General features: G+C 32.7%; 6 protein-coding genes across 6 annotated transcripts; 2 read left to right on the top strand and 4 right to left on the bottom strand.

Moving 5' to 3' along the window:
* Window positions 1-438: 438 nt before the first annotated feature.
* Tsp_01103 (nucleolar MIF4G domain-containing protein 1) lies at window positions 439-1,346 on the bottom strand. The gene is made up of 3 exons (XM_003376866.1): window positions 1,201-1,346; window positions 1,044-1,083; window positions 439-627 (listed from the first exon to the last, which is right to left on the bottom strand). Exons 1-3 carry the CDS (start codon window positions 1,344-1,346, stop codon window positions 439-441), a joined length of 375 nt encoding a protein of 124 aa, XP_003376914.1.
* Window positions 1,347-4,189: 2,843 nt separating this feature from the next.
* Tsp_01104 (nucleolar MIF4G domain-containing protein 1) lies at window positions 4,190-4,519 on the top strand. The gene has a single exon (XM_003376865.1). The coding sequence runs from the start codon at window positions 4,190-4,192 to the stop codon at window positions 4,517-4,519; it is 330 nt and encodes a 109-aa protein (XP_003376913.1).
* A 3,593-nt stretch (window positions 4,520-8,112) lies between these two features.
* Tsp_01105 (nucleolar MIF4G domain-containing protein 1) lies at window positions 8,113-9,639 on the bottom strand. The gene is made up of 4 exons (XM_003376864.1): window positions 9,413-9,639; window positions 9,233-9,278; window positions 8,752-8,805; window positions 8,113-8,280 (listed from the first exon to the last, which is right to left on the bottom strand). The coding sequence occupies exons 1-4, from the start codon at window positions 9,637-9,639 to the stop codon at window positions 8,113-8,115; spliced, it is 495 nt and encodes a 164-aa protein (XP_003376912.1).
* Window positions 9,640-12,774: 3,135 nt separating this feature from the next.
* Window positions 12,775-13,233, bottom strand: Tsp_01106 (nucleolar MIF4G domain-containing protein 1). The gene is made up of 2 exons (XM_003376863.1): window positions 13,210-13,233; window positions 12,775-13,065 (listed from the first exon to the last, which is right to left on the bottom strand). Exons 1-2 carry the CDS (start codon window positions 13,231-13,233, stop codon window positions 12,775-12,777), a joined length of 315 nt encoding a protein of 104 aa, XP_003376911.1.
* Window positions 13,234-14,926: 1,693 nt separating this feature from the next.
* On the top strand, window positions 14,927-15,229 carry Tsp_01107 (conserved hypothetical protein). The gene has a single exon (XM_003376862.1). It carries the CDS (start codon window positions 14,927-14,929, stop codon window positions 15,227-15,229), a length of 303 nt encoding a protein of 100 aa, XP_003376910.1.
* A 689-nt stretch (window positions 15,230-15,918) lies between these two features.
* Tsp_01108 (nucleolar MIF4G domain-containing protein 1) lies at window positions 15,919-16,521 on the bottom strand. The gene is made up of 3 exons (XM_003376861.1): window positions 16,428-16,521; window positions 16,023-16,200; window positions 15,919-15,949 (listed from the first exon to the last, which is right to left on the bottom strand). The coding sequence occupies exons 1-3, from the start codon at window positions 16,519-16,521 to the stop codon at window positions 15,919-15,921; spliced, it is 303 nt and encodes a 100-aa protein (XP_003376909.1).
* Window positions 16,522-17,247: the final 726 nt, after the last annotated feature.

Raw genomic sequence — 17,247 nt, 5'->3', positions numbered from 1 at the left:
AAAGAGCCGCTTCTTCTTCGCTGAGACAATATATAGAAGAACGAGAGCAAACGCAAAAGCTAACGAATAGCAGATGATGCGATAGCAGTTGCGCATGATGATGTCCAGCAATTTAGTCAAAGTTAGTCGTAAGAGCAATATATAAAATGAAATCAATTACGAAACCAAATTTAATAATAATAATAATAATAGAAGAATTACTTCTACTTTTCCCATGCTTCCATAGGTGAAATTAATTAGAGAAGAACAACATAAGAGTGTCTTTCTAAAGTGACTTTTACAGAGAAATAAATGTTCAATGGCAGTCTATAGCATATTCTAAAAATGAATGCAATCAAACCAACCCAATCACAAACAATCGTCAACCAGTGCAGTTATTTATTTTTCATTTTATAAAATATTCCATTCGCCATTGTCATTGCCATTACCGAGAATAGATTAGAAGTCAGTCAAAGAATGACGCTTGCTATTCGCATAAGCGGACAACAGCAGCCAAATTCCGTCAAGAGGAAGAAGCCAAAAAGACACGTCGTAATGCTCAAAAATGATGAAATCATCAACCAATGGAATAGAAAAATATTCGAAATATTCTTCTCCTCCTACACACTCTACGCGCGCTGTACATTTCTTAGAAAATTTCCAAATTATATAAAATACAAATGAAATATTAATAAAATTCGCCACCACACACCACCACCACCACCTGCTTAAATTTTGTTCCAATAAAGTCAATTGTAAAATATAATGTACAGAAATGATTAATTAAACCAAATTGAGATAAATGATCCGATGATCAGCATGCTAAAAATGGAGTATATATTGATTGCATTTTGGAATTTTCTTTCAATACATATATAGATTATACAGATTAGACAGCTGCTATGTACGTAGAAAATAACATTTATCGTACAAAGATGTTTTAACTAATATTGAAATATAATCAATATTTCACCGAAATATACCAACAGATACAATATACCAATGGATCCTTTCTTACAATAAAATTAATTTCAATGAAGCATTTTTAAATGACGTAAATAAACGTGAACCGCTTTCAGAGCAATGTGATCCGCTGACCCCGTGCTGATATTTCTAGTAAATTAAGCTTTCACACCACATTATCATTTGTTCTATTTATATATGCAGATATATCGGCCAGCAGATGCATAATTTCCCCAAGAACAACTGCATGAAAATAACTGGCAGGATGTCAGGTTGCTAGTAAATTGCCAACCCGTGGTGCAAAAGGAAAAACCTTTTGCCAAAGATAAAACAACAACAACAACAACAACAACAACCGCAGCAGCCGTAACAACTAGGAGACAGCCTCTGCAAGAGTTTTCCATTAAGCAAATTGAAAAGCAGGGCCACTTCTAAATCCAATGCCATACATTAAAGATAAAGAAAAGCCTGCTTGCTTGCGTGCAGCGTGCGCATGTAAAGCATATGAGATTCGCAGGTTCGATTTTCACTAACCCCTTCTTCTCTAACGTCGACTGTTAACAGTCGCTTCAACCGAGCCAATCGACCACAAGCTACACAATAAACCCTGCCCGATCATGCCTAAAGCAGCTTGACCTGGACAAATGTTTTCCCCCAAAATCGGCCCGGACCTCTAATTGCCCAGGCTGACAGACAATTCGGTCGCACGACCATAGAGGTCGATCCAATTACCCTGAACAACCCCCACAAAATGCACACACAATCGAAAATCTTCTTAATCCACCCCAAAATAATCTAGAAAAATAGCAATTTTTCAGAAATTTGAACTTTATCACGCAAATTTATAAATATTAAACGAATATTAAAAAGAGATGCTCACACATCTAGCTAAAAATTGAAATTTATCTGCATCTTTTGCTCGTATAATTTTGTTTCATAAACATAAAGATAACAAATAAAAACTGATGCAAAAATTTGTGTACACTAAGATAAGTTGCAATTTTACACTTTTGCTATTTTTGCAAAAGCAAAACAAAAAAATATATATATAAGAAACATCATCGTGGCCAACAAGTTGCATAACACCAACAGAATCAAAGAAATGCCAAAAAATTTCTACAAAAAAAAATCACGCAGGTGCGTTAATTTGAAAAATAAAATTTCATCAAAAGTCACAACATATTACATAATAAAAATTATCTTAGACTGTTAAAATAATGATAAATGAGTAATGATTCTGCTACGATTAAAAAAAGCAATTTTCACCAACCCCCCCTCCTTTTAATTTTATTCAGAAAAACGAGCAGAAAATTTGCCTCGATTGCCATGTCAACTGCCAATTAATTAATCGTTATTTCATTAGTAAAAATGAATTATCAAAAGAAAAACACAGTGAATTTATCCATCATAAGTAGAAAAAAAAATCCATTCAAAACGCCTACATACCATTTCATCGAACTGTTCATACAATAATAGTAGTAAATGATGATTATAAAAAATGATGCGATTAGCTTATGAAAAGCAGCAGCATAAAGAAGCAGACGAATATTAGCATTTAAAAAGCTGAATAAAACAAACAAATGAAAAAAAAGAAAAAAAACATCCACTACAAAAAAGAAGAACATCAAAAAGGAAGGAAGGAAGGAAGGAAAGACAAAATGATCGTACAGACGACGTTTGCCATACGGAAGTGAACCGTTTCATCACTTAATGAATAATAATCTAATCCAGCGTTGACTAACAGCATTAACGGTTCAATGACGCTAAATAAGCGGCTGACCAGCGGCGCGTTTCAGCAACCGGACAGCTTTTCCTTCATTTATCCTTCCTTCCTTCTACTTCATTGACGCCCATTGATGCACAGGCTACACTGATGATCATTTTTATTAAAAGTCAAAGAAAATGAAAAAAGCTCAGATATAGATAAAAACCGTACCGCTGACAAGTGATTCTGAAAAGCATTCAGTAATAATAATCATAATAATAATAATAATAATAATAATAGTGAACAAGAAGCCCAGATGTGTGCAGCCCGATGTTGAAAATATTCCAAATCTTCTTCTTCTTCTTCTTCTCAACTTATGCGCGCAATAATCAAAACGACACGCACAGAAAAGCATGGTTGAATTGAAATGATAAACTTCCTTTGTCATATGAATCGTTTTGTAAAAACTGATTTTGACAAGATGTCAAATTTGAAAGAAAAACTTCAAAATGTCAAAAATAAAATACAAAATTATTCTCTTACAAAAATTTGGACAACGGAAGCAAATACATCAAAAAAATACTATTATATTCCACTAGCTGAACTTTCTCTCTCATAAATGGACAAAAAACAACAGAATAAACGATATCTGTAAATGAGTCACAGAAATAAGAACCTTGCCTACTATATGTGTAATAAATAAATTGGATGCAATAATAACAGCAATGGCAATTATAATGAACTAACTGCAATTATAAATCAAGAGCATTTTATAGATCACGCAAAAAGTGTCTCGTCTTGTCGTCTTGAACGTGATGAAAAAAAATCAATAAGATTTTCCACACTGTCTATTTATTTATCATAAGCGAAGGAATATTGATTGCAGTGTATGAAAGTGATCGGGAAATGGAATCAAACAGTCCAACAACAATTCATTGCTAGCAAACCAATGCAATATAAATGAATTCCCCATTTTCACAGAGATGTTGAAATTATCAGAAAATATTTTTTAATATTAAAAATAAAATATGAGCTTAAAAAAGAGAGGGAGAGGCAGAGGCAGAGGCAGAGAGGAGAGAAGGGTAAAACATTTCGAACATCCTAATAATACTCATGCAGCATACGCAATAACTTAACTTGAATGTTTTTATCAACATTGTCATACTGTAGTGAAATTAATGAAAGAAGAATATTACATCAATACGCCTCATAAAAAGTATGAAGACTAACAAAAAATCGAGTAAATTATAAATAAAATTGGAAAAAATAAACACAAGCAAAAAAATTTAGCTAAACTTAATCACATCGACTTGGCTAACACAAGCAGAATTACTGTGATTTTCACAGCAAAAAAAAGAGAAGTAAAGTACATGTAAAATCAGAATAAAGAAAATATACATATATTTTTAAACAGAAAAAACCCACTGAAAAATAAGTTTGCCGCTGTTGAGTTGAAGACACATGGTAGATTTCGGATGCGCGGGTGTGTCACAGCAGAGACAGAGTAAGATTTCGCTCAGCAGCGTCGGTTTTGGGCAATGAATGGTCGCCAACAGGGGGTCGGTCATTGTTGTAGCTGACCCCAGAATTTTTACCCACACTAAGGGTGGTCAGTCATCAGACAGGGCAAACGGGGCGCGCACACGCAACTTTACTCAGCAGCTGTTCCGTCCCGGTCAGACGGACAGAGCCGTTGCCGTCTGGCGACAACGTGTGGCGTTCAAACACAAATGGGCAGCAAAAAAACGAAATAAGAGAAAACGTACACAACACATGCACAAGCATATGCATGCATGCCTGCATACATATACATGCGTATATACACGACACAACGCTCGAAACATTCATTCACAGATCAGCTTGTGGGATTAATGAATATAAGAAAAGAAACCAACGATACCAAGCAGGCTTATACATACATCAGTAAAAGTAATGGTCAAACAGACGAGATGATGGGACGAGCAAAGCACAAGGTCAGTAGATGAAAGATGAAAAATGTGCAAAATTAGTCAGTTTATGATGAAGAACAACAACAAGCACAACGAAAGAAAATCGTATAACACACAGCAGAAGTAAAATCATGCAGCAACCCAAGTATACAGAATAAATATAACGCGTAAGCAGCACACACACACACACACATGAAACGAACAACACCAACCAACCAAATGGCTCGGCTTTTTATGCAAAATTGAAAACAATGCTTGTCGGCTGCTGTTCAACGTTCAAGATGAACCACAATTTTAGGTCAAGAACACGTGAAATAGCAAGGATCAGAGAGACTATATGCGCAGTTGGTGGTTGGCTAGTTGGTTGTTGGTGCTGTTGTGGCTGATAATAATCGAACGTTGTGCGATTCATTTGAAAACCACTTTCTCCAATGTTATTTTGACAATTATTAAACAAGCAAGCACGAAAAGCGAGTAAATGTGAAAATGATTTACGTAAGTGAAGAAGAAGCGGAAAACCACGAAATTGATCGTTAAATCATGTTTACGAAAAACTTGAAATTATTCATACAAACCAGAAGAGTGGGCGTAGAAAGAGAAAGCTAAAAGCGAATCTCCTCCTCTTTCAAAACCTTATTATAATTATATAAAATAGCGTCGGTCTGATGATGATGGAGCCAGCGCAATTACCTGCTTCGTGCAATCGACCAAAAGAACACCAAACACAACTGTTTCCTTAACATTTACCAGTTGCTATTTTAATATTAAAATTGCTAAAAGCATCAATCAGCGCATGCAAGTATTTTACAAAATTAATCATATAATACGATAAAAATTGAACAGTATTCCAAGATTGCAATCAGCACCAACATTTAATAAAATATCACCCAATTCCATTAATTTATTGGAAAAGAATAAAAGAACTTTAAAAAAAAATTTTTAATTAACATCAAAAGAATCATCAGAATGAAAATCAAGAAAAAATATAGATATTAGAAAACAAATTTCACCAAGACCGTATACCGCTTCTTGCTATTTTCCCTTTTACAAATAAGACAATAGATAGCAAGACTTCAAATGTTAAACTACCATTCTCCCATTCACTGTTGCTTGAATAATTTTTACAAAATTAATTATGCAATAAAAAAAAAAATTTAAACTTCGTCTCTTCGATAACAATGCGAACGTTGTGCTGTAGAAAAGAAGAGAAACAATTCTACTTTGATGTTACCGAATAAGTTATTTGTGCTCAAAAAAAATTGTTATTTTAATTAAACAAAAATTATTCATTCAAAGAAAAAAGGGGAAAAAAATGCTTCGTTGTATAGCTGCTTAGAAGAGCTGAAAAAAGAAGAGAATTTTAAAAAAATCGTGCCGAACATTTTGCATTGTTTACCCTCTGAAAAAAGCTAAGCAACAAAAAGAGAGAAAACCAAACAAATACAGCTGCTGCGTCTATACGAACAAACAACATTAGCTTGCTTTTGTTAGCCGACAATTTTTTGCATCATCATCATCATCTTCATTTCGATTGGATGAAATTTAAACTTATAATTTAACATATATATAAGATGAATCATGCGATAAGAGTTGTTCAAAATTTTAAACTGCACTCGCACTGTTAAGTGCAAATAATATTTTCGACAAACTGTAACAAGAAAGCGAAAATTTTCTGTGCAAATAAAGAAAATGCAAAACAAACACACACAAACTTGAATTGCGACTGATGCTAATACACATATATATGGATGGAAAATAAAATGCAAGCTACTAGCTATAATTGACAAATTGCAATTTTTTGAACATTAACACAAACCAACTCAATTATCTTTTTATGCCTGCTTTTATTTATCCTTCTTCTCTGGATGAATAGCAAACTTATCATCGCAAGAGCAGCTGGCTGGCTGGCTGGCTAGCCAGTTATAAAGCTAGTCAAGTCAACCAACCCAGCTGGATAACTGGAGCTAGTTAGTTATAGTTGGCAAAAATTATGCTTGCTTAATAACCAGATCGCTGTGATAAAATTAAGTTTTTCTAAAAATGATAAACCCAGCCCAACAAAACTTCTTTTTATAGAATGACAAAGAATAAAAAAAATTTCATGCAATAAACGATGATGATGATGATGATGATGATGAATAAGAAATTTCAAATTAAACAACAACAGCGGATGTTCAATAATTTCTTTCAAGCTAAAAGTATCACTTTAATAGGCAATTAAAAATGTGTATCGCTTTTCATGTAGCCGAAGCGAAGAAGCGCGCATCGATTTCGAGCAATATATATATATATAATAGCCCAAGCGAAAAATTTTTCAGAAAATATTCAAAAAAAAGTATATGCTATTTTTGTTACTTGTTGTAAATGTATAAATAAATGAAAAGTTTTCCAATAAACAGTAATAATAATAATAAAAGTAATAAGTTTACTTGACTGAGAACTTGAAGCTGGTTTAACCACTCGCCCAGTTGCAGGCTGGGATCGAGCAAAAATTCCGCTTCAGCGTCCGAATCCAGCTCGTCGTTTTCAAGCTGATCTTCCTCTTCTGAGGATGTAGATCTGAAATTGAAATATATTCATAAAACATATACAACACATATATATATATATTATATTATTTAGTTTAAAAAAAAACTTTAAAATTTTTTTTATAATTTAGAAAGAAGACAAGTTTCAATTTTCACAATGCTGGTTTAGAGTAAATAGAAAAGCTTGCTTTGATAAAAAAGAAAAAAGCAACGCAAGCAAGCGAGAAAGAGAGAATGAGAATAAGAGGCAGAGTAAGAGATGCTAATGCTGACGCTGATGATGAAGAATGAACGAAAAGCAAAGAGTAGAAGAAGAGGGGGAAGAAGAAAATGGAGTGAGAGTGAGAATAAGAGATGGGGAGGGGGCGCGTTGGAGCAAACGGCAAGAGTCGGTCGACGCTGGGGGAAAATGGTGAAGCGCAATCGAGTGAAAGCATTGATTTCCCGGCCGGTCAGTCAAGTATGAAGAAAGATCAACCGATTCCAATGGCCACACATACACATACACAGAATTGACCAAAAATGCCCATTGAATTCCAAGTTGACTAGTGTGAAATTGATCACGTAATGTCGCCGGGGAGATGACGACAAAACGTTGTTTGTTTGCTCATAGTCGATGGAAAAAAAGATACAACCAACATTAATATATTACAATAAAATTATTATTATTATTATACAGAACAGAAGAAAATTATCCATTTGGTCACAATCACATGCCGTATATATTTACATATACACAACATGCACGCATGAAACACCTGCACTCTTGTTGAAAACAAAAAAGAACAATCAAATGAATATATTATAGAGAAAACAATGACGCAAACAAAGAAAACGCACTGAACAGCAGCAATTCCTCAGCAGTGAATTTTTCAAGAGCCTACTCTTAATCGACACTTCCATTGTTATAACAATTATTCAAGCCTTACACAATATATATGAAAAAAAAGAAAATAAATTTTCTGATCATTTTATCAAGAATGCTTTTTTATTCCTCAGCTGATGATGAATGACGACGCGTATCTTTTTTTTCACAATATTCTACCACCATTTGTGACACTACTATTTTCATGTATAAATATATTGTACGTAAAATATAATTTATTTTTAAATATCCATAGTTGAATGGATCAAGTGGTACGTAAATACGACGCTTCTGAATAATAAATTTGGTCATTTTCTTGAATAAGCCACGCTAGGCAAAATTCGATCGATCAAACGCACAAAAATAGACACCAAACAACTATTTTACGAGCAAAATTTTTCATCAAAACACCAAAATAGCTTTTCTCATACAAAGTTTCAAATCAAGTAGCAAAGTACATGTCCGCATATATATACATATAAAGATATTCTCTCGACAATTTCAAAACGATTCTGTCCGATTAATGACAATCAGCACGCACATCTTACCCCATAGAATTCCTAACTATTCGAACTGGTTCTCCCCTTTGTCTGGTAACATTTCAGCCGGTGAAAAATTTCAATCAAATACGAACGACATCTATCATTATTTATTAAAATTTATGAAAAAAAATTCGATTAAAATATTTGTTCTTTTTAAATCACAACAATCAAGAAAAAAAATAATAAATTTCTTTAATTTCAATTACATACACACACATACATACATACGACTACTACCATGCGTCATCCCAATGGGCCAATCATCATCTCTTATCTATATATTTTCAAATGTGAACACTTTGAAATCAATTTAAATTTGAACAATAACTTTTTTCTTTACAATTTATCTAATTATTCTCTCGAATTTCTTTATTTATCGATTGCAATTTAAAATATTATTATTATCTACACATTCTCTATTTAGAATTTCGAACGACAGATTGAATTTTCAAAATTAGAAATTAATCAGTACAGAAAAAAAATAAACGACTTACCTACACCCATTTTCAGTCAGTTTTAACAATAAGCAATAAAAAGTCAAATGTGAAATAACAAACGGTATTACTTTCGAATGAAAATTACCATTTGAAATTATGACGCGAACGTTGACGTAAAAATGCTACTATTTATTTTTGCATTCAATTTCAACAAGCAAAAACAGATGTAATATTAGCTTAGGCAGATGCAAAATTCCAACCAACTATGCAAATAATACTATGAAAATGGAGAGCTGTGGTTAAAATTTTACTGAAATATTATTATTATTATTATATTCAGAAAAGAAAAATGAATCAATTGATTACAAGTTGGAAAGAAACCGTAGCCGAGTTGTGTGGTCAGATTACGTTGAAAATATCACACATGGGCACATCTCCAATTACAACACAACCGTTTTCAAATTAGTCATTTTGCACAAAGCACGATCATCAGACCAAGGGTAACAATTGTCCGTTGATGGTCGACCGACCACCCGCAAAGCACCACACTCACCGTTATACCAGAGCTGCTTGTAAGACAAAACGGTTTGGCATGCAATTTTACAAGTCGTGCACAAACTGAATCCAATCGAGTCGATTGGCCAGTTAGCAATTTTATAAATAGTATCCATTTAACAATATATATATATATATATATATATATATATATATATATATAGTCAGCGAAACTTGCGATTAATCAAAGCCCGACTATTTTCACTGATCAATAGTAAAAGCATAAAGCATACATTCAACTATACAACTAACTTCACTAACACAACAAATATTACAGAAAAAATCATAATAATAATCGATTCTGAGAAAAAGCAATTAGCCAAGAATTTATTGGCATAATTTCAAAATTACAACCACATGATAATAACTAAAAACAACCAACCTTTTCTTTATCCATAATATCGAACATCATTACCAATGAACAAAAAATAACAATAATAATAATAACAACGGTATTATATATTTATATATATAATGCCATCTCAAGTGGAAAACGTGAGACAATTGAAAAGATTAAATTAAAATTCACCAAATACTTTCAAATGATATCAATCAATAAGACTAAACTGTCATTATTAATCATCATAATTTAAAATATATCACTGCAACATTGATTTTCAGAAAAGAGAGAAAAAAAATTTTCATTAAATTTAAATAAATAATAAATAGAAAAATAAAAGAAATTTCTACCAATTTAATTAAACCTTGAAAAATATGCAACCTTGACAAATAATGCATTTCCGTCGTCCGGTGTCCATAAATTTGGCTTCATTTTCAAAAATCAAACAGACTGCTATATATATATATATATAATAAAATAGGATAACCCCTGCTGTGACTGATGCGCATGGAACGCTCGCTCAACACACACACACACCACTTTCACCAAAAACAGGTCCACAAAATTTCTCTCACATCCTTTGATTTCGTTATAATAGGTCAAAACGTGCACAACAAATCAAAAATCACCAATAATAATTTCCATATTATATTACATGAAACAGTTTGTTTTTTGAAAAATCAAATCGAACGTGAACACACAATACTACCCCTCTCATTTTCTCTCAGTCAAAATATATAATTTTACATTATTTTTTTAGGAATTCGAAAAAAACAAAACAAATGTCACCTCTCATCATGATGAAATCAATCAATTTCAATATTAATGCACAATTTAATATTTGATAATTAATAATTATTATTACAAATTTTATTTTCTTTTGACATTTTCTGTTAAATAAATGAAATATATCCTCCCTCTGAAATCGAAGAAGAAAGAATTGAACTGAAATGAATTAATTTCAAAAATTTCCTCAGAAAAAGTATGCATATTTTCCAAAACGGACATGCTACTAAAAATAGGAAAAAAAGTGCTATTGGCACACGTTGATGGGATTTTTATGAGCGGAAATTGTCCAACAGAGAAAATGACCACCGCCACGCCGGTTGACTGAACACAACCGTCATGGCAATGGAGCACGATCGAAATTGGTGGTGGTTGGTTGAATCGATCGATCGGAGCCAGCTCGTCAAGTTCTCAACCACAAAGCCACAGGAGTCCAATCAAACAGAACCAAAACCAAATATAAGTTTATATTATTTTAATTTTTTTCTTTCACTTATTCACTTATTACAAACAAACAAACAAACAAACAAACAATAATCAAAAATCCACTTTAAACTTGATTAATAATTGTACAAATCTGAAGGAAGTAAATATAAAACTTAAATGTATACTGCCATACATGTTGCGTATTTATTTTATAATATTATGCAAATTTATATATATATAATTGAAATTGAGAAAAAACTATTATTATTGTAAATAAATCAATTTACCTGAGATAACAGTAGTGAACTTTTTATATGATAACATGTCTCGAATTAAAATTTTTCAAAAAAAAAGATAGCTTCAAAGTTTGACAAAAATTGTGAATATCACCAGCTGACCGACCAAAGTATGACAAGCAAATAGCAGCAGCAGCAGCAAAGAAAGCAGAAAGTGCAGTGGCAGTGCATTTATTTAGATTGAGCAAATGGAGAAAGTGTTGGGCAATAATCAGTTGCAAAGTGGAATAGAGGACGCTTTTGGGGGTGTGTGCATGCATGCAAATCAATAAAATAGCAACAAAGATGGAAGGAAGGAAATTTCGTCAACACGTGAAGCAGCAGATTTACACATCTCTACATGCATATGCACACACACACACACAGTATGTATAAATGAGCTTGCATAAAATAATAATAATAATATGCATGGATGGTGTGAAAAGCGGACGGTAAGTTTGAAGGAAAAGCGTAAATTTTTGATTAGCTACTACTTTGATCACAAAGCACACAGAGAAGCAGCGGACCGATCGTTCAAACCAGCTGATTAGCAACTATACACTCTTGGGATAGAGAAGCAAGGTAACGACGATTAAAAATCCAAACTATATTCTATAAACAATTTGGCAATCGATGATAACGATGATGACCACCACACACACACACACACAGAATTGTGATCAATTTTACTATAAGATTTAAAGCAAATTTCTTATTCATCGATTTACAATTATGGATGAAAAAATTTTTTAAAAATATATTTCTTAAAAATAAGATTTTCTAAAAATCAAATTAATATATATATTTTTTTAAAATTTCCTCCTCTTTAATAAATTTTTCACATTTAGAAAAACTACACTGAAGAACATTCAAATGTTCAGTATGGTATTCATTTATTATTATGTATGCATGCATTTTACGTAATAATGATCTAATTTAATATTGATACGTATATAAATTTCAATCACCATCATCATTATTGTCATCATTCACTGTTTCAGTACAACTAGAACGATTGTATATATTCTACAAAGTTTGACATCACACACACACAACCATCATGCAATAATGATAATATATCACCAACCAACATTTCATCATTATTATTTATCAAAATTTGATCAACACAATAATTAATAACTTACTATATACATCTTTTTAGACTTATATGACAGGCACATTTAAATAAGATAAGATAAGATGAAATCACCTTTGACTTTGCTGCAAATTATCACAAATGAATGCAAAGTTTATATTGAAAATAAGTTGAATTTTTTCTTCTGCTATAAGCATGCTTGTGAAGATTATTGAAGAGAAATTGGAAATAATAAAATAACAAGAGGAGAGCAGAGGATTAAAAATTAAATGAGACACGTTTGCTGTGCATATTTGCCTACAGCAGTGATGGAGATTTTCCGGTTCGGTCAGCCAATGTACACAAGTAGTAGTAGCTGACGACAATGCTGTTCCAATATCAGAATTGGAATAGTAGTAATGATAATAATAAGATCTGACCCTTGATGAGAAGTTGAGCTTGAGATGAAAAAAAAATATTTGCCTCCGTCTACTGTACAACAATACAAACAAAAAAGGCGTGTACTTGTGATCCAAATGAAAAGAGGGAAAAAGAATGACAAAATATCCCACCCCTCTCCATCCATCCCGCCTTCTTTTTCCAATTTGCCTATTTGACGAAGGGAATCGTAAAAAGATGTCTAAATTATTTCAATAATTCAAAATCAAAATTGCTGTTCATCTGAGCAGAAGGGAAAAGAGAAAGTGTTTTAAAATAGGATTTTTCTATTCTTTTCTATACTAAATGAAACATGTAAAGCAACTTGCTATAACAATGAAACAACAATACCACCTCGGCTAGCATCCATTATTATTATTATTATACTACTGCTTCTCACAGCCTGTGAGTGTGTGTGATTCATTCACCCATTCATTCATAAAAAAGTACAATACTTTCTTCTCCACTTTTCAAATAAAATAACACTTAACTTTGAAACTTTTATCCACATCAACAACAAAAAATCATATACTGCATTTACAATGGAAAAGACTTTTTTCTTCCTTTAAAAATGTCTCAAATTTTAAACCAAATAAATATAATAATACAAAACTTCCTGAAAAGCAAATTGAAAACAAAAAAAACACTTTTAATCATATATCAAAATTGAAATTTTCTCTTTGAAATTGATTCCCTTCATAATCAAATTCGATAGCAAACGTCAATTAAAAGCGTTCATTATTTATTTATTTATTTTTTATTCTTAAGCGGTTCTTATCAATGAAATAAGATGTCATGGAGCACTATCGTAACGTGAACTGTAATTCAGTCTGAAGAGCAAACGCTTTTTCTTTTTCTAATCACAAAAACAAACACTTTATTTAAAAAAAATTCAATGTTTACCATCGTTTTTTCTTTTTGAAAAAGTACCCTTTAATAAAAAATCTCTAAAATCGATGATGAAAATTTTTCACTAGAGCACTGATGAAAAATGGAAGAAAGAATTACAGTAACCCTATTGTCTGGGTATTTTTCCCATTTTCCAATTTCACAAAACATATCTATCATAAACCAATTGTGCGGTGTAAAAGCAACAAAAAAAAAAACAATCTGCCCTTGTTGTAGAAGCTTGAAGAAATTGTGCATAAAAGGTTTTTTTTATTTTCCACTGTCAAGGGAAAATGTATTCCACGCATTGTATGTATACATATATTGTGAACATTATTTTATTAAAGTTGAAATGGTTTTTCGTCATCAATGAACGAGCAAGCAAGCAAAGCAATCAACGAAAAAAAAACATACCTATTTCATCGAATAATTTTACAATTTCCATTAGAAGAAGTTTTCAATACTTGACAATTTCAAAAAAAAGTACCTTAAACAGAAAAAAACAACCACATCCTACGTTACTTTTCTTTTGTAGTAAAATGGAAAAAATTAAAAAAACAACCAAACAAACAAAATAAAATACATCTTGAAAACAACAAGGTCGGAATATTTTATGGAAGCAATTTCCTGAGGAGAAAAGTGTCGCGAGTTGAAATATGGGCCGACGATGAGCATACCAAGAAAAAAAATTACACTGTACAGTCATTGTTGAACAATTTGAAACTGTTGAAAAATGCATAAAAAATACAAAAACCCCCAAAAACTGGACAAGTAAAACTGTGTGGGAATGTCGTGGTGTGATTGAATTTTCTCGTTAATTTTTCACAAACCAACAATGAATGTTTTTTTGGAACAAATACATCATACATGCTAATTTCTCTTTTGAGCTTCAAGTTCAATTTTAATCAGTTGAATAGGAGATGTAAACAAATTTTCAAATCAGACATGAAAGATGATAAAAATGAATAATAAGAATAAAAACACTTACTCATCCCGATCTAGCAGATCATTGAGCATTGTGCTTGCGCTCGTGTATGTATGCGTGTGTATGTGGTGTGTGTGCTCTTGTCGAATGCGCTACTAGCTGACGAAAGCTTTAACTAGCTGAAAATGCAAAAGGCGGTTCAGCTTGGTGAAATCAGCCTAAATTAGGCTGGGCTAGTGTCGTCAGAAGAATGGAACAGAAGACGACAACGAAGTCAAGAGAAGGGCGCCAGCAATGCGCGCACGTCTCACTACTGTTCAATAATTGCCAATCACAAGCCCAACCCGGCCCATGCTTACTTAATGCGCTCAACTCTGGCAAAAGGCAACAAACTATAAAGCAATTGTCGGTATTAAAGCTCGACAATTCGCACTCTTCAAAACCCAACGAAAACAGTTTAGCCCGGTTGGTTGGTTGGTCGGCTGGCAAGCTTATACTGGCAATTAAAGCAACAAACAACAACACACTGACCAACGTCGTCGATCAATTATAATTCAACACAACAAACTAAATCCTATCACTTTTGCACACATTTTTTAAAATATTTTTTATTGTTGTAAATAAATAAAAACTATACAACATCTCTTGATTGGTAGTGTAACAATAAGATTAAAAGAAAAACCAAACTGACAACAGGCAATGTATCAAAAGTGAAAATGTTGAAGAAGAAAAATTGAAATTTTCAAAAGATAAAATAGAAAATGCAACACGCTTGTTTATACACACATGTATATTTTTTTTCAACCCCTTTCAGATCACATCACTATGCAAATGAAAATTCCATACGTATCATTTGACAACAAAATAAAACTTGCAACTGTCGAATAAACAATTTTATTTTCATTTAACAACAAACATATATCCTTTCCTATTTTTGATTTTCTTGTTCACAATTTTATTTTCAATAATCGATGAAGAATTTTTTTTTTTGATCAGTTATCGTGATTACCGTAGAAACTGAACAACAGTTGAATTTTGCTATCCAATTCTGTCTAGTGACGAACAACAGCAGCAATTGGGATTGGAATAACGATTTAAAAAAAATCAAAAATTCAATCAAACACGGTGCTGTTGCTAAATTCAATTAAAAGTGAACACGACAAAACGGGACAAATTCAACTATTCTTATACAATATAGAAGTGAATAAATTTAATTGAATAAAATGATAATAACATTTCCGATTAACTACAACAAAAAATAACAGAAATGCAACTGCAAAATAATAATTATATTATTATTAATAAACGTTAATGAGGGGAAATTGAAACGGTATAAAACAGATCACTTGGCTGTAGTACCGGATGTTTGTTGATTGTCAAGTATGGTTGACGCCCCCGCTTTTGTGACAAGATAATCGCGACGGCGCGGCACGACCACTTTGTACAATAGTCGACTGCCGTTGGCTGGACGGCAGCGTTCGGCCGTTGGCCACGACCAAAGGTCGCAGATGACCATTGGACGAGCTCAAATTGGAGAAAACTTCCCACCAAACCAGGTCAACACTTACGGTTCATCAAGTCGAAGAAAACTGTAGAAGATGGAAAAAAAATGTATATATACTGTACATCTATTTATATTATTTGAATTTTATTTTCAAGGTAAGAAAAAGAAATTAAGTTATCACGACATCACGATGTAATAATTGTTGTTTGTGTGAAGGAGAAAAAAAAACACTTCACTGAGAAATTACTTTTGACAGTTTGTCCAGATTTACTATTACTGTTGACAGTGGAGAGGGTGACAAGAACATTCCCCGGAGATATTGGACGGGAAAAACTGTCCATTGTAGAAAACGCGGTGGAAAGTGTGGTGAACAACAACACGGCATGTAATTGACGAAACCCGCAAGCAGCACAGCTTGAACTCTTTTGGGAATGGCCAATTTACGAACGCGACTGAGGAACGGAGAGAAACTTCCCAAGGGGCGACGCCCTCTTCAACCCCGACCCTAATAAAACTGTGAACTGCTCGCTGCCCGAAGAACCACACAATGCGCAGACAAAAATTCCATACATCAACGTCACGATTCTCGAAAAGGCAATTTATTATAACAACAACCACAATAATACTAATAATAATAATAACCATAACAAATAGATAGCACGCATTCGAAGACCAGGCTTTGACAGCTTGAACACCTGCCGCTAATGTGCACAAAGATATTGTTCAGTTGAGCAGGCATGGTAAAAGTGAAAACGCAGCTGTCCTAATCTCCCTGGCACTGTCCGCTTTCACTGTTTTTCACATCTGAAACCAGCTTAATCGGCTTCACACAAAACTAACTGAATTCATACTCACACTTTTATACGGATTTAAAATACAAAATCTCACATTATACAAAAATAGAAATTAATTTTTCCGCCTCAAACAGAACAGTTTCAACAGAATAAGAGATCAGAACTGGTGTCAAAAGAGTGGTCGATTAATCAAAACTTAATCCAATTTATTTGAAAATTCGCTTTCTCAAGCGTGGCGGTGTAATTTGAAAAATGAAAACCAACTTTTGAACA

The sequence above is a fragment of the Trichinella spiralis genome (assembly GCF_000181795.1).
Source record: "Trichinella spiralis strain ISS 195 chromosome Unknown Scfld4, whole genome shotgun sequence".
Lineage (NCBI taxonomy): Eukaryota > Metazoa > Nematoda > Enoplea > Trichinellida > Trichinellidae > Trichinella > Trichinella spiralis.
The sequence above is the reverse complement of the archived record's forward strand: the minus strand, read 5'-3'. Positions and strand labels throughout refer to the sequence as shown.

Excerpts from the sequence above, each read along its gene's own strand:
- Tsp_01107 (XM_003376862.1), top strand. The coding sequence starts at position 14,927 with ATGGAACAGAAGACGACAACGAAGTCAAGAGAAGGGCGCCAGCAATGC.
- Tsp_01103 (XM_003376866.1), bottom strand. The coding sequence starts at position 1,346 with ATGGAAAACTCTTGCAGAGGCTGTCTCCTAGTTGTTACGGCTGCTGCG. Across the intron at positions 1,084-1,200 it reads AGCAACCTGACATCCTGCCA|CACGGGGTCAGCGGATCACA; the intron begins GTTATTTTCATG and ends TAGAAATATCAG. Across the intron at positions 628-1,043 it reads TTGCTCTGAAAGCGGTTCAC|AAATGTACAGCGCGCGTAGA; the intron begins GTTTATTTACGT and ends AAATTTTCTAAG.
- Tsp_01108 (XM_003376861.1), bottom strand. The coding sequence starts at position 16,521 with ATGGACAGTTTTTCCCGTCCAATATCTCCGGGGAATGTTCTTGTCACC. Across the intron at positions 16,201-16,427 it reads ATCTGGACAAACTGTCAAAA|CTCGTCCAATGGTCATCTGC; the intron begins GTAATTTCTCAG and ends CTCCAATTTGAG. Across the intron at positions 15,950-16,022 it reads ACATCCGGTACTACAGCCAA|TTGCATTTCTGTTATTTTTT; the intron begins GTGATCTGTTTT and ends ATTATTTTGCAG.
- Tsp_01105 (XM_003376864.1), bottom strand. The coding sequence starts at position 9,639 with ATGGATACTATTTATAAAATTGCTAACTGGCCAATCGACTCGATTGGA. Across the intron at positions 9,279-9,412 it reads AATTTGAAAACGGTTGTGTT|TAAAATTTTAACCACAGCTC; the intron begins GTAATTGGAGAT and ends ATAATATTTCAG. Across the intron at positions 8,281-8,751 it reads ATGGTAGTAGTCGTATGTAT|AAGCGTCGTATTTACGTACC; the intron begins GTATGTGTGTGT and ends TTTATTATTCAG.
- Tsp_01104 (XM_003376865.1), top strand. The coding sequence starts at position 4,190 with ATGGTCGCCAACAGGGGGTCGGTCATTGTTGTAGCTGACCCCAGAATT.
- Tsp_01106 (XM_003376863.1), bottom strand. The coding sequence starts at position 13,233 with ATGGATGCTAGCCGAGGTGGTATT. Across the intron at positions 13,066-13,209 it reads ATGCTAGCCGAGGTGGTATT|ACATCTTTTTACGATTCCCT; the intron begins GTTGTTTCATTG and ends GAAATAATTTAG.